Genomic DNA, 16,798 nt, shown 5'->3' on the forward strand with positions numbered 1-16,798 from the left:
GAAAAAATTAAGCAGGAAAACAGAAGGTTCAACATTTTACAAACAGCACCCCCAAAGCTCAGTGTTCCATTTAATTATTTTTCTTTAAATTTTATATTTTCTACAATTTCTTATTCATGTAAATATAAATATTCACTTATATCTTCAGATTCTATAGAAAATATTATATGCACTAACTACTGTTCGTTTTCACCTCATTCTGTTCTGCTTAATCTTAGACCGAGAGATGGAGCAAACTGTTTTAAAGGAGGGAGTATTGTAGTAGGAGCACTGGGGTGACAGGTGTGCAGCAATGGCAAACGGTTTACATGGCTCACGGGTCAGGTAGGAGGATCCCTTAACAGAATTTTGCTTAGGGCCCCAAGGAGGTCAGGAAAAGCTCCGAGTCCATGCCTCAGACGGTCGGTGGACCAGCACACGGTGGACCTGCAGCATATTAGGCAGATGGTAATGGCTCATCACTTTATCTTTCTAGCCCTTTCCGTTGAATCCTGTAGTGTTTACTGTAGTGGGGGTGGGCATGGAACGGTCTTGATCATCTATAACAGATCTATCTTTTTAAGAAACACTGTATAACGAAATGTAGCTTTACTGGAATCCCCGCCTCTCATCGAAAGTCCGCAAGGGAAGTAGTGACGGAGCCCCTCATAAAATACAGACTGACAAAAAAAAAAAAACAAAAAAAAACAGAGGGAGCGTCTCTCCTATCTCAGAATGGCGCAGGGGAACTGTTGTTTCAAAAAGGCTTTCTTCTCTCTCGGCATCGTTTTTGCTGTAAGTTAGTCTTATGTTTACATGCGTAAAAAGATTAAAAAGTAAATGTGAGCTCGCGCTTACAGGGGAAGGTATCTTTTTTCGTGTTAGAAACTATGTCAGTGATTGCGTAGTTCACATTTTAACTGTCAGAGCTGTTTCTCTCCTTAACATATTATTTTCAGTGTAGCGTGTACCCCTTTACTTCAATATTTGTTCTTATCTGATTTGTAAAATTACCATCATGTATTTGCGTGTTTTTTTAGGTGTTTGGTGCCCTGGCAATCGCTCGATTAGCGCTCAGACTGTTCTTTTTCCATAAGCAGGTAAGAAACTTCCAAAACTAAACAATAAACTGCCAAATATGGATTTCATGGGAATTGTGATTGAATAAGTGAATTAAACATCAGACAGCATTTCAGTAAATGGCTATTACACAAAGTAACACTAGCGTTGGTCGAATTTAGCTTGTGTATCCTTTTTCCGTTAAAGGCAAAGTTGATGGCCGTTTCTCAAAATGCGTTCTTCCCTGTTCTTGCGTTCTCGTGGACTTGTGAAACGTAATCAGTCACAGCCGAAGTACTGTTCCAACTAATAGTTCACATCTAGCCAAGTGTACTTAAAATGAAACCAAAATTCCTCTGCCATGTTGTCAAATTTGGAGGTAGAACTTGTGCAGTAGGGACTTATCCGCTGCTTACTGCACTCCACTGGCTTCCGGTAGCAGCCCGCATCCAGTTCAAGACACTGGTGCTGGCCTACCAGGCCACAAGAGGCTCTGCCCCATCATACCTTCAGTCTCTTATAACGCCTTACACCCCAACTATGACCCTCCGCTCCACGTCCTCCGGACAACTGACGGTCCCCTCACTCCGGGAACCCGGCAGCCGCTCCTCCCGACCACGCCTCTTCTCTGCCATTGCCCCGAGGTGGTGGAACGACCTCCCCCATGCAGTCAAGACTGCGGAGTCTCTTACCATCTTCCGCAGGAAACTGAAAACCCACCTCTTTAGAACACACCTGTCCCCCAATGCCTAACCTCCCTTCCCCCAATGCCTAACCTCCCTTCCCTAGAGAAAAAAAAAAAAAAAAAATTACCTTTGTCTTGTATTTCTGTTTGTAGAAGTATCCCAGGGGCGCAATGCGAAAGGGCAATTTGACGCTCAGTCTTATTATGATCTCTGTTGAAGGTATTAGAAATCCGACTGATGCACCAATTGTAAGTCGCTTTGGAAAAAAGCGTCTGCCAAATAACTAAATTGTAAATTGTAAATTATCTGGAGCCAGAGTCTGCGCAGTAGAGACGAGAGTCTATGGAATGCCATTTAAGACAATATTAAATGAATAAATAAATAAATAAATAAATATGCCTATGAAATAGATAAATATGGCTATGAAATAAATCCTGAAATAAATAAACGAGGCAATAAATATTTAAATAAATGTAATATAAATATGAAAATGAGTAAATATTTTTCGATAAATAAATAAATAGGTTTTCAAAATGACGTTTTTCGAAGGACTACTTTTATTTATTTCAGGGGACTTTTATTCCATTATTCCACATTTATTTATTTCAGGGACTTTTATTTCCTAATGCCACAATTATTTCCCAGCTCTTTTTATTTCCATCTGTTATATTCAGATGAATGGGGCGTGGTTATATCACAGATTCAGACCAAAGCAGCAGCACCAGAACAGCAATGAAATATACAAGCTGTTTTGCGCGTGCGGACAATATGGAAGACATCGGTGGGCTCCAAGATACTATGCTATCCTTAGCAGATCAGACTGATCAACATGGTTTATCAGTGGATACTATTTTGGTCCATATTGATGACTTTTTAGAAGTGCTGTTCTGGTGCTGTTGCTTTGGTCTGAATCTGTGATATAACCACGCCCCATTCATCGGAATATAACAGATGGAAATAAAAAGAGCTGAGAAATAAGTGTGGCATTTGGACATAAAAGTCAGCTGAAATAAATAAATGTGGAATTATGGGATAAAAGTCCCCTGAAATAAATAAAAGTAACACTTTGAAAGACATCATTTTGAAATAAAAATATATTTATTTATTTAGTGAACAATACTGAATCATTTATATATTTATATTGACATTTATTTTTATTTGTATATTTATTGTCTCATTTTTTTATTTCAGGATTTATTTCATAGCCATATTTATTTATTTGATTGGCATATTTTTTTATTTATCTACACAGATGGTTAATGTAAAAATATAGAGGTGCCCTTGCTAAAAAGAAAATAATACTTTAAGTAGAGTTAAAGTTTCCCTCCTGAAATGTACTTAAGAGTAAAATAGTCACTCATTTAGAATGTACAAAAACGGTTGTCAGTTTTACTCAGAGTACTTTTTTTGGCAAGAGTACTTCTACTTTTACTTTATCCATCCCAATTCCCAATTTCTTTCTTTCTTTCTTTCTTTCTTTCTTTCTTTCTTTATTTGATATTGACTTAAATGGCACTCCATAAAATAGTCGAACTGTGTGTAAGTCAAGTACACCTACTTATTTGGTAGGCCCGCCCCCTTCTCTCAGTCCCAAGGTCCAGCACGTCGCAGACTGCATGAACTTGGGCTGTCAATCACTTCATTCCCAAGTGTATCCACGCCCTCTTACGATATAGTAGAATAAAGTTTTAAAAACTAATTTCTGGGAGGAAATAAAAAATGTACAGGTTTCAGCATATGGAAAACTAACTGTTCGAATTACACAGTGTGGATGGAAAGACAGTTTACACGACAAAAGTGACATGGCTAGTTTGGGCTATTTAGTCTCTGAAACGCATGTGGATGGGCAGTGCTACACATTATACTGCAGTCTGCCAGCAGCGGCGCTAGACCTGTGGTTGCTTCACTTTTTAGAGACGTAACGCTGTACATCCTTTTACAGGCATTCGGGAAAATAGTTGGCGCTGTGTGGTTCAGCTGTTTTAAATGGCATGTCTCCAAAATTAAATTGTTCAGCCTTGGTCTAGGACTGTGCTCCATAGCCAAGTGAAGCATAGATCTTCCAGTTAACTGTGTGGATTAATGTTGTACAGTAGCTCATATTCCTTGTTTTGTTTATTTGCTATCATTATCCTGAAAACACATGCAGTTTGTCAGTTTTGGGAGATGTTACTATACTAATATAGCTGTACAACTATAATGGGTATTGAATTTGTCTTCAGAACTGTTAACATACAGTTCATCGACGAGATTTATGCATAAGGCACTGATGCCTCACGACTCTTACTTTGTAGTCCGTACAGTTTCCAGCTGGTGAGAGAGCAATTTTAAAAAGACAGTTATTTGTAATTTGCAGTACCATAAATACAGATAGAGCAGCACGGCTTATGATGTAAAACCAAGTAGAACACATTAGAGGGCAGACGTCAATACAAGCACGCTCAACCTCAACGAATTATTCGTTCCCACATTGTTTGGGGGAAGAATTTTCTCGTGCACAAGACTGATCAGCTGATCGGGTGGTTCTTGCCAACTAGCCTTTTTGTTATGTGTTTATACAAGGTAAAGACATATGACTGATAGATGGCAAACAACACTGAGTAATTTTTGCCATCAGAACGCGTTATTTGTAGGTAAACAGCGGTAGCATAATCCAAAATGTCTTTCATCAGTAAAACAACCGTCCTCAAGATGTTGTTTTCGCTTGTCTGTTTTTTACTGGTGCTATCACGTCAAGAAACGGATGCTAAGGTAAGGACTGAGTCCCCACGTTTAATATTTATGATTATGTTTTTAAAATGTGTAAATGATAAGTAAATAGGTGTTGTTATGCGCATTAATTACATATTAAGTAACAAAACTATTGTGAAATATGTCGTCATATAAGGAATGAGTCGCGTTAGCTAACCAGTTATGTGGCTGTCATGGCCACCTGAGCTAGTGCGCTAACAAGAAATTCAGCCCAAAGTTAACTGTTGCCAACCGAGTTGCTCACACCTAGCAACTCAGTTTAATTTAGTTAATTGTATATTGACTCCATTGTGGGATTCCCGTTTCCCCTGCTTAAACAGATATTTAATTGGTCAGGTTTAGAACTCGACCGCCTGGATCAAGGTAACTTCCTTATTAACACGCAGCTCCTATTTCGTGTTGGTCTGTAGAATTCTGAGGATATACGTTGTAAATGCATCTGTCCGCCCTACAAGGACATAGACGGAAAAATCTACAATCAAAATGTATCGTTGAAGGACTGGTGAGCAATAGTTGAACGAGATTACACGTATTAATTGGCGTTGCACCCATTATCTTAATCAAATTCAGTACTAATGCTACTTCTTGCCAATTCCTCCTTCAAAGCAATTGCCTCCATGTTGTGGAACCCATGCCTGTCGAGGGAAAGGATGTGGAGGCCTACTGTCTACGTTGTGAATGCAAATATGAGGAGAGAAGTTCCCAAACTATCAAGGTGTGTCTTTCAATAAAACATCGGCTCTTTGACCTGTTGTCCGTAATCTGGTTCATGTATTTGCTATAAATGTTCTTCAGTGGTAATGATTATCCATCCTCTGAATTTCAGGTCACTATAATCATTTACCTGTCTATTCTGGGCTTGTTGCTCTTGTACATGGTCTATCTGACTCTGCTCGAGCCAATTTTGAAGAGACGACTGTTTGGACACTCCCAGCTGATCCAGAGTGATGATGATGTTGGGGTATGTCAATTCTGCTTTTCTAACCATTACCCCTCAATAATTAAGCCTACACAAGGATTCTTGTTACCTGAACTTCAAAAATTCTCTCAATGTTTGAGCTATGATAATCACAGCTTCCTTTGTGATGCTGGCTAATAGTAGATGTTTGTTCTCATTCTCAGTCCATGAGGTTGACAAAGTTGATATAGGCTGACAAAGTTGCAAACTTAGGTGAGGGAATTAACAGAACATCGACCTTGTTTGGGTTTCAGGATCAGCAGCCCTTCGCTAATGCCCATGACGTGCTGTCTCGCTCACGGTCACGCTCCAACATGTTGAACAAAGTGGAGCATGCTCAGCAGAGGTGGAGAAGGCAAGTGCAGGAGCAGCGGAAGTCCGTGTTTGACCGGCACGTGGTGCTTAGCTAATCCCAGCACCTCTGGACCCACATACATGAAATCAGGAGCACTGTGATGAGGGCTGGCTCTTCCAATTGATGTCTGATCTAAACACTCCATCCCTAAACAACTGCTTCAGTACCTGTCTCTGAAACTGCGTCAGCGTATCGTTTTACATGTTGGTATCCTGGACGTGTTTTCAGGATAACGGATGGAATTCTACCAGATGCTTTTTTTTTTTTTTTTAATTTTTACTTGGAATCAGTTGTTGTGTATTTTAATTCACTGAGTAGGAAATTATCTTCCCGCATGAGATTAAACAGTTTGCAGTAAATCAAAACGTTTACTCTTGATCACATTAAGTCGAACATAGATACCTTGATGTGGAAATAGAGGTGCCAATGTCCTTGTAAAATTAGTTGGATCTTTCATGTGTCCTGACATAACCAGATTGTTTTCTACAATTTACATTATAATAGGTGCCCTAAAACATAACTTAATCATAACTTAACTTAAATCAGAACTTCATGTTATGTATTAAACTGTTAGTGCATAATATGGAAATACATTGAATAATGGATTGTACAGTGTAGTATCTGAAGTGTAATTCTCTTCATTTTGTCCCAACCCCCTTTATACTGTTAGATGGTACTTCAGTGGCAGTTTTGTGTTCAGTAACCAATACTCACGCTAATATGTGGATGGTGACATATGTATGATTACAATTATCTGTCATTGTCTTCTACAGATAACTTCTTTGATGTTTCATACAGGCAGAAATTATTGTATTTCCTGTGATTCCTTCCACCTTGTGTCAGCTCGTGTTACTTTTTCAGAGCCCTGTGTCAGTCTTATAATGTACCATGACAGAAATCATCTAGATGACATTTTCACCTCTTACTGAGAGTAAACCAACTTTCATTTTCCTAATCTATTAAGATTGCATTTTCATCCAAGTGATTCTTGTGTCTGGGGTTTAACTGATGGATTAGAAATTGAATTTCATGTTTTTGATATGAAAGCTTTGTTATCTCTTGTCAATCTGATATGTTCTAATTTCCAATACAACTGTGCTATTTGTGCTTAATTCAGATTCTTTTGTGCTTTTTCTACACATTCTTACAGGATTGTATTTCCTTACATTTGTGCTGCCAGCAGACATGTTCTGTGATAATGCTTGAATTTATATATGTCCAAAGCTGCAACAGAGAAATCATGAAACTGTTCAGTAGGGTTCTTGGTTGTTGAAATAAGGACCAGATTTTTATTGAAACTCTTCAGCACAAGAAAGTTTTTTTAAACTTATGTGATACCTGTAACAGGGCCAGTATGTCAGAGTGTTTGTTTAACAGTACTAATTAGATAGTGCTGGTCAGAAGTGCTATCAGGTCTACATCTGACGACGGCTCAAATTTCCTTGCTATTTAGATTCTTGCAATTTGAGAGTCGTGCAGGCAGGCGGAGCTGTTACTTAAGATAAAATAAGTCCAGTCGAACAGCCTAGACCCACCAATAGAAATTCATAAAATAAGTAGACTTTTCATCCGTGGAATTCAATTTAACTCCTAAAAAATATGAAACATGGATGTCTTAGAGTATAGCTTCAACTTGAAAACAATTGCCCCTATTCATATGCCCTGAACCACGGTATGTCCTATGTTAGAATAGTTTGCATGATGTATCACTGTAATTCCCATTAAGCCGGTTAATGCTTCGACAACTATATGCTCAGGTTTTCTTTTAATAACTCCTTGGCGGGAAGATTTTGTAGGGGCGCTCCACAAATACATTAAACATTTTCACGGTTTGGGTTCGCTTGAGATTAGTTCTTCCATTCTGATATGACCGGATCTTTAGATTTTACACAAATTAAGTCTAGTCATTTGTCTGTTAAAACAGAAATAAACAATCACTGAGCATATAGAACACACGTAACGCAGTTGAATTTGAATTGAATCACATTAAGCGCTGATACTGAAATGTCCTTAACAATCTGTTTGACTGAACTGACTACAACTGGTGACTGTGTTCCGAGTCTTGATAATAAAGTTCGATATCTCCCTCATACTGGAACTAACGACGGACTTCCTGTTCTGATCCCTTGTGTTTTTTTCTTTGAGCCCAAACTGCGCAAATGAATGTTGCGCACGGAGCAGTGTTCGCATCAACTCGTCGGACACGCAATAAACGGACAAGTTGTAAAATGGATTTCTAATAAATCGCTCATATAAAACAGTCACAACATCAGAAGCCAAGGTAGGAATTAATTCTACTCTTTTCAGTACCTTTTATGGGTTGGAGATTGCTGAAAATGATACGTTTTTAAGTTTGATCTAATACTCAATCACCAATTAATAATACAACTATATATAACGGAAGACGATTAACAGCAAAATACTCGAAGTACAGGCAATCTACGGCACTGATGCATTTTCATTAACGCTGAAGTTAAGGCAATGTTAAGACACTTACGCATGCAGTATTAAGAGAAACAGTTTTCTCAGGGGACTTCAATAATATTGTAACATCGGTATTATTAAAAAAAGAAAAAAAAACTAAATAAGACATATGTTTCCTATACGTTTTATAAAGGAATACTAAGCAGGCTATACTTGAGTCAGGTTAGCAGTATCAAAATACAGCAAAACTAAGGAGTCACCGGTGGAGCTGTATATCAAAATCTGTGCTGTAGTTGTAGTAACCTTGATACTTTTCGACCAGCTGAAACAAGGCGGCGCTATTTAACTTTTTATCTTTGCTAAAACAGTCCCTCTGTAAGGCTGCGTAAATTAATTGATTGAAGCACAAGTGTGAATTCTATCAGTGCATTAATACTGTACATTGAATTAATTTGTAAAGTGATATCAGTCCAGTTATATCAATCTTCCACACATTCCAGGTGATCTGAGATTTTTGTAAACTGAAAATAAGATATAGTCAATGTTTTAAATCAACGTAAACTTTTAGGTTATGATGTAATGGCATTTTTTGGCTGTCCAGAGTACTCCTCAGCCCTGTATCTTGTATAAATTCCATGACTGTGCCCCCTGTTATACAATGTTGGATATTGACTTCAAGAGCTAAGAGATTGGAACTTGTTCTCAAGGCCTCCACTACAGAATCCAGGCCGATATTATGACTCAGGAAAAGCGTCTCAATGCTGCTGTAAGATTTTAACGCCCTGTGTCCTTGTCTGAGATTAGTGTGTGCCATGATATTCTCAGAGGGTGAATGTGGTTAGTGGCTACATAGTAGTTGAGAGATGAAACTATCTGGTCCCATTTTGGTGTATTTTGGGACCCTGCAATGATTCTACTGTAATTACTCAGAGTGAACACAGTTTGAACACATTTTTGGTTAAGAAGACAAGAATCTCATAATTTTCCTCAGTGTCAAGTGCATTGCTTTACCACTTTGATGATTATGATCTCACTAAACCAAATAATGATTGAGTAAGAAGACTGACTGCATTGATTGTGCTGCCAGATGCTGAAATTTCAGAATGACTCAGCAGAAATCAATTAATCTAGAGTTCATGAATAGAAGGAGGAAACAAATAGACTTTGGGTGAACTTCTATACATTAATCACAAAAAAATGTGCCTATAAATGCTGGACGTTTTACTACTTCCCTTGCAGTTTCCTGTTTTTTTTTTTTTGCACTTTGTTGGCTACTAAATAGCTAGTCATCTGAAGCTAGCCTCTGTGCCTGATCACAGTCTCTGGATTGTCAGAAGATTTCCTACAGGAATAAGTCTTTACAACGGTACTACAGGAAGATGGAGTTGAGTGACTTTGTAAAGTTTTTTTCCTGCTTTTAGTTACTTGTCTGGGAGTATGATATAGATGTTCACAATCAGTGTGGTGCAGGTGGTCTTGAAAAAGATTTATGGACTTAAAAACCATCATACTGGACTTTACAAATCCACTGCACGTACTTACCTGGTCGATATCTACAGTGTCTCTATTAGTCTGCACATAAACTGGATTTTAAAGTACAAATGTTTTGCATCACTTTACTTTGAACAAACCTTAGGGGGAAAGCCTGCAAAAAAGAGGGATTTTTGAACTGCTGTAACCCCGTATGTTTGTCTGGTGTGTTGCTTCAAAACATATTTTTGTGTGGGACTCAAACCATTTATTATGCTGTAATGAGGTTCCCAAGAACAGAACTCATGAAGGATCTGGAGGCAAATCTTGTGCTAAAGCAACATTTGGTGACTTCCTCTGAGATAAGAGAAGAGCACTGAGACATAGTTTAGTAACTTCTCTGTTCCCAAAACCTCAGGATGATAGGACACCCTAGAGGATTGTGTGAAACATGTGATAGCAGATCACATTGGAGTGGCTGAGTGGGAACTGTGAGTATTTGCACATCCACTCCATAGATGTCCTTAGGAGGTGTGGCCTTTAAAAGAAAGATACAATGATCTTAATATCATGCTTTATTACATCTTTGTGAAAGTGTTGTTTTCGATGTTCTCTGTGTGCGTGAACAATACGCTGTAATTTTAGAGCTGTGAGTAGTGTCTCAGTGCTGTTGTTTGAGTATGTATCCATTAAACCATTGCAATTTAACACGTAACTGTGTTTAATTTCAAGTATTGGTGACATCCAGTATTATACCTAGACATGGTCGACCTTGTTTCAGTGTCATGACACTTTGAGGTTTAGGATTAAGTGTCCAGTATAGCACTTCTCCTCTCAGTTTTATGGAGATATATGGTTCAGCTTTGGTTAAAATCTTTTCTAAGTTAGGTAATACTGTCTTCAAACTGGATCATCTTCAGAGAAAATTACAAATACGCTATGTGTTCCACAATCCTTAGTAAGGATGAGGCATGCTTTAGGCTTAGCGGACCAGAAGACACCAGCGGCTATGACTTAGCTGTTTACACTCTTTGCAGGTTTCTGTTTAGGCACCTTTATGACTCTGTACTCATATGATGCAAAAACTTCCTTCCATAACACAGTGTCCAAGACTGGACATTGCCAGGATTTGCTTAACAAAGTCAGGCAGAGATTCAAGGAAGCTGAAGTAGTGATCATTATGATTCAGGATTAATCTAAAGAAATATGAGGTGGGTATATGAAACATCAGAGACACATGTCATTTTGATCCTGATGAAGTGTATGTTATGTTACTGCTTTTTTTTTTCTTTTTGCTGATTGAGAGTGCTGAGCACAATCTCTTTCTTTTTGTTTTGGCCTCATCTACTTTTGTGATGGATTACTCTCTGTGTGTATATTTATAACAGACATATGAGACTTTATTACAGTTAAACTACTTATGTAAAAAGGTCCTGTAATTGTTGTCAGTAAGCTCTTATTCTCTCAGAATGTGGGTCAAATTTATGGTTGTGTACAATACTCATCCAATGTTATGTCTTCAGTGACAGCATTATTTTTGACTCCAATGTAAACCATTTGCGTCCACATCTTGGTTCACATTTTGAATCAATTTTCACTTAGAAACAAGTTGGTGTGCAACGGCCGGTGGAGACAACAGAATTTATGCTTAGCATATACAGACAGACAGCTGTTTGCAATGTGTTTAATTTTCTCTTCACTTTTGAATAACAGAAGGCTTCACTAGAACATGACTAATCGGAAATTAGTGGATGTATCTGCATGTCTGTGGGTCTCAGTTGAGTGTACACACTGGGAAAGTAGATTTTAAAGCTACACAGACTGTTATAGCTTCATCGTCTCAAAGTTATTATTATTATTATTATTATTATTATTATTATTATTATTGTAGTATTTGTAACAGAGGCTACATTCAAGCAAGATTAATTACATTAAACCCAAGAACCTCTCACTGTAGGAAATATAAACTGCACCCACTAGCCGTGTTTCATTTCTGGTCCAAAGCAACTGAGAAGAAAATTTTCTGTTGGATTGCTGACCATGAACAAAATCAAGCTGAACTCCACCACAGTGAGTGAAAACACTTAGCCCTGGCTGAATTACCTTAAAACATTTTCGAAGTGAAGGCTATGCTTTTTGAGGAAGCAGCCAGTTAATTCAGAATATGAGTGACAGTGATTTTTCTTCGCTCCAATTCACTTAACTCTTACTTGTAATCTGAATCATTTTTCTGATTTTGCAGACTTCTTTGTATGGGAGTAAACTAACATGAACATGAGAGGGGGTGGGGTGGGGGGTGCAAAACAATCCCTCTCCATGGAAACTAGCACAGCCTTCAGACAGAGCGTTTTCTCAAGGAGGAGGGTTTAGTCCGCTTGAAAGGACATGCCTGGAAGTTTAGGGAAAAGTTCCAGGTATCACCGGCAAATCTCTGATTTTGCGATTGTTGTTTTGAAGGGATACACATGTGCGCAAGAAATTCGATGAAAATGGACTGGAGCGCGAGGTTTTTTATCGAGGTAAAGCCATTTGTCACGTGTACACATTGTTATTTTGTTGTAAGCAGGGAAAGCGTACCGCTACAAAGTTTTCTTCCGAATGCCTCTCTTGAAAACACATTTGGCTCTAGTTCATCTGGCGGATGTCACGAAAGGCATGTTTCCACTGGCAAAATTGTGGAAAGCAAATAAAGAAATTTAATGCAACGCAGAGATCATTGACCTTATTTGGTAATTACCACATTCTATAACGTACCATAGTCGATGTACAGCGGTACTTCAAACATATTTTAGTGAAGAGTTTTATTATCAGTGAAGTGTCGTGGTATGGTAGACTTCTCGATGAACTGGTACATGAGTTATTTCATATCGATGCTTGTGTCATACAGTTTATGCACTGAAACGGTACTTGTGGACTTTTAAGAAGTAATTTTCCTTTGGGTTTTATGGAAGCATCATTCTCGGATTGAGGTGAATAAAAATGTTGTAAATCTGCTCTTGACAAGAGATTGACTAACGGTCTACAAATGACAAGCCTGCCAGCAGGAGAAGCATTCACTCGTGTTTGTTGGTATATTTTCTCTTTTCTATTAATTTTGGTTGAAAGCATTATAAAACCTAAGATTTCTTGAAAGCTCATGGTCAAACCACTCTCAGAATATTCTTTAGCTATGATTTATAGAAAAAAAAAAAGTCTGAAGCAGCCCTTGCAGCTGCATGCTCTTTTTCTTGAACTTTCTGAACAGACTGTCTATTGTGTTGATATAACAATGACCTTTCCTTCTCATTGGCTTAGATTGTCTGCTCAAACATGGGAGGCTCTCTGTTCTCTGTCCAGTGCTTGCGTAATATGGGTGAGGGTGGGATGTCACTAGACACTGAACAATATATACTGTACCCATCTATCTACATGCAGTGACCATGTTGTGTATTTCCCATTTTGCCAATGAAACGGTGTTTACATCCTATCTCAATTATCCACTTTTCACTGAACATGTTTAAACCAGCCTATAGCCTCATCACTGAACTTATATTTTACACCCAAACTGCAACGGTTGCACACCCACTCTTTGAGACAGATTCTCTCTTTAATTTGTATGGTACCGTGATAGTCAGTCATCTTACAGGTGACCATTACAAGTGACCAAAACTATTTTCTTTCATACAAGTCAGTTACATGTTCTGCTAAGGCATTAGTGTATCACATCATATTTGAAACATTCTCATTCACTCTGTCCACCCATCTCTACATTTTATTTTACATCCTTAATTTTCTTGTCCTTGCGTATAGATATGGTCACAGGTTTCAGATTTGATGACTTTTAGCTCCTCAGTGCTCCCTTGGTCCAGGCTCTGCTTTATGCTGTGTAGATAAGAAATGCCTGCAGCAGTTGTTCTGCCTCTTACAAGAGCATGGATATCACAGACAGAATCTGATGTTGAAGTTACATCCACCATTATGTCACAGTGAGACTGGTACAGTGTATGGTGTAGAACTTACTTTGTTGAGGAAAGTTGTGGTAACCTCTTATTAGGTGCACTGCTGCTTACATTTGCTGACATCTTGAATTTTCAGAAACCTTGATGTGCATTAAATCCAAATGAGGCATTCTGGTCTCATCATCTCGTCTGTTTTAGCATCTAATGTGATAGTGCTTCAGTTGAGGATTAATAAACTAAAAAACCTTTTCTTCCTTTTGCCTTAAGGTCAAAAGAAGCACATCAGCAACTTGCACAGTGTCACACAATTGTTTCAGTGCAAATCTGACCAGACCAATTTCTCAGTCATCTACAGCTGGATACATTCAAACTCAAGTCAGTTGGTTTGAAACACAGCTCGTTACTTCCAGAAAGTGCAAATTCAACATTATTACTTCAAGGAACAAAAAAAAAAAAAACTGTAAACAGCTGAAAAAGATGGAGAAATGGAATGAAATGGGCTTAAAGAATTGGTTCCATCTGGCCCGTTCAGGCAACATTGTGGTGGTAGGGAACTGTGGGTATTGTGTAGAAGGCAGTGAGCAGCTGTTGGGAGCCTTGAAAGCCTGAGCAGTGCATCCCATGAAAGGCAGTCCAGTGGAAAGACATTTACAAAGCCCAACAGGGCACTGCCGATGCCCCCTGTCTCTCTAAGAAAAGCTCCAGTGTGCAAATTCTTCATAGAGGCACAATCTCTGCTGCCAGGCATTAAGATACAAGTCAAAAGAAGAAAAAAAAGCCAGTGTTTGACCGATGAAGGCTGCTTTACAGAGCATAGTTTTATAATCAGGATTTTAAGTGAGCTCCCAACAAGGAACAGGAGGATTCTCCCAGGTGCAAGGCTGTTTAAAAATCTTTCATGTTAGAAGACATTTATTAACTTCGTCCTCCTCAGTCTAAACAAAAAGCCTGGTTGGAAAATGACATGAGCGGCATGCTGGGTACATGCCTTTCTATGTGAAACCTTGATGTGTACATTACGATACTTGAATGAAGTTGAAGTGTCTGTAAAGGGTCCTCATTCCATTCAACTGCAGTATTTTTGCAATAATCCAACTCCCACCATCACAGTCAAGTCTGCCTCGTCTGTTTTTGTTTCATCCATCTCAATATGTAGTTCAAGAAATGAAGGAGGGGGGGGGGTGGTTGGGGTAAAATGGATTCTGAAAGGCCAAATGGTCTCATGTGAGTGCATGAGGCAATTTATTTATTGATTATTACTTCTGGGAGGAGTTTAGAATTAGCAGAAATTTTACCCTGTCCCTATGCTCTTGGCTGTGGGCAAGTTCAGCAGTGGTTGCAAATTTTTAGAGAAGGCTGATCAGCAAAAACCTGTTGGTCAGACTGACCAAAAAATGTGACAGACAGGAGAAAAGACCAACCATTTGGGTTGTCAGATGCCTAAGTATTATTCAACATGTTGTATGTGGGTTATGCATACAGTCACATTTTCCAACAGTGTACTGAGAGTGAATTAATCCTTGTCTGTCAGTTGGAGAATTTACATATCATCGCATCTCCATGGCCCCTTCCAGTTAATCCCACTTCTCTCAAACATTCTCCAGTGTGTTGAATGAATGGTTTGATGGACAGGACAAATATTAGCGCATTCCTGGCTATGGTGTACTATTCTGTATGCAGGTTGAACTGTCGTCACTGACAAGGCCAGAGACCTGTGGCTTCGTCCTGACCCAAGAACATTCCACGCCACGATGCTCAAAGGAGGAGCTGCTCTGATAGTGTTTGTTTGACTCTCTGATAAAGGGGTTTACTTTTTAACCACCGACTTCTCAAGGACATTGTACACAAAGAGCTGCTCTCTTCTGCTCCTCAGAGATGTTGGCTATTTTAGGAACAGCTAAAGAGTACCAGTGAAATTCAACCTAGTGAAATTTCACACAAACCAATGACATTTTGGGTGTAAATTTTAGCACCACAAGAGGAGTGACAACGTCGCTTGACAGATGTCTAATTTTTTTATGTTGTCTGTCTGTAATGGTTGCGTCACACTTCACACTGTTGAGAATAACCGACGAGGAAAATCACTTAAAAAAAGCTCGGTGCAGGGCGTATTTATGTACATTGTCACATTAAGCTGTCACTATAGCGATTTATTTCACTAGTTTTACGGATGATCAAAAACGGCACTCAAACCATTCTTGAAAAAGTCCTCGTGACCTGACTGTGAACTGAGTTTGTCATCTTGATTTTTACATTCCATAATTCCCCATGGACAAGGACAACCGCAAGGCAGTTTTGTAGTTATATGGAATGTTATTATTGATATGTTTAGCCATGTCTTCTCAACACATGCCTCATGAAGTTAATGTTAATATTTAGGATAAGACTCTCCTGTTTTCAAAATTGTACATTGGAATCAATGTGTATTTAAATAATATTTCCCTACAGTCACATGATGGAGCCCCTAATCAGGTTCCAAAGATGGAACTAATCATTTAAAGCGTATTGCTCCAATGTTTTATCATGAAATTAGCTCCTGTTCTTTGCTTTTGATTTGCGGCATTGATATAAGCCAGGATCATAACTGCTGCTGTGCCAGTTATTAAATATTATGATAACATTTTCATAATAGACATACTTAATTCTAGAGGCCTGCTCTGGCTCACAGTGGCAAGTTGTTCAGTGTGTCAAATGAAGTTTTGAAATCTCAGTGAAAACAAAGAATCTTTGGATGAATACCCCCCCCCCCTACAGGATCTTAAACTGAATTGATCAATTCAGTTGTCTATCAGCTACTTCTCTTACAGATTTTTCCATGTGCATCATGATGGATGTCAACCAGTCAGGATTTTTAAGGAGTTTTAGGTTCATTAAGCTCAATACTACCCTCTGGTACTGTGGCATGGATTGAATCTTTCAACAAAACAAAGCAGAACCAGCTTGAAAAAATGGTTTTAGTCAGTTGCAAAATACCAAGTCAAGACGAGAGAGGTTTGACAGTGAGATGCCAGAAAGGGGAGGCTTTCATGTGTTATGATGCATCCTTTGAACTATCTCCGTAATCTTCTGCCATCAAAACAATGATTATTGATATCAAATGTTAAAAGAAAGAGAGCCTTGAAAAGTGTTATACCTGCATACCTGCGTATGGTTTTCATTTTTTTTTAAAGGAATGGTT

General features: G+C 38.6%; 2 protein-coding genes across 5 annotated transcripts in view; both read left to right on the forward strand.

Moving 5' to 3' along the window:
- The first annotated feature begins 700 nt into the window (after positions 1 to 700).
- tmem9b (TMEM9 domain family, member B) lies at positions 701 to 6,900 on the forward strand. 2 transcript variants are annotated; one of them, XM_030764785.1, is made up of 6 exons: positions 701 to 774; positions 1,020 to 1,079; positions 4,886 to 4,977; positions 5,082 to 5,190; positions 5,302 to 5,436; positions 5,688 to 6,900. In XM_030764785.1, exons 1-6 carry the CDS (start codon positions 715 to 717, stop codon positions 5,841 to 5,843), a joined length of 612 nt encoding a protein of 203 aa, XP_030620645.1. In that variant the 5' UTR covers positions 701 to 714; the 3' UTR covers positions 5,844 to 6,900. The 2 variants fall into 2 exon arrangements, with proteins under 2 accessions (XP_030620645.1, XP_030620646.1); XM_030764786.1 differs by lacking the exons at positions 701 to 774; positions 1,020 to 1,079 and adding an exon at positions 4,259 to 4,475.
- A 1,065-nt stretch (positions 6,901 to 7,965) lies between these two features.
- The window catches only part of dennd2b (DENN domain containing 2B), a 37,665-nt gene continuing 28,832 nt past the window's right edge, over positions 7,966 to 16,798 (forward strand). For 2 of the 3 annotated variants that reach the window (XM_030793728.1, XM_030793712.1), the window contains exon 1: positions 12,004 to 12,201. The gene's annotated coding sequence lies outside the window, so the exon portion shown is untranslated. Of the gene's footprint in view, positions 8,070 to 12,003; positions 12,202 to 16,798 lie in introns of those variants that run through there. The other variant, XM_030793720.1, reaches the window with a different exon arrangement.

Source organism: Chanos chanos, chromosome 2 (genome assembly GCF_902362185.1).
Source record: "Chanos chanos chromosome 2, fChaCha1.1, whole genome shotgun sequence".
In the NCBI taxonomy this organism is placed as follows: Eukaryota; Metazoa; Chordata; class Actinopteri; order Gonorynchiformes; family Chanidae; genus Chanos; species Chanos chanos.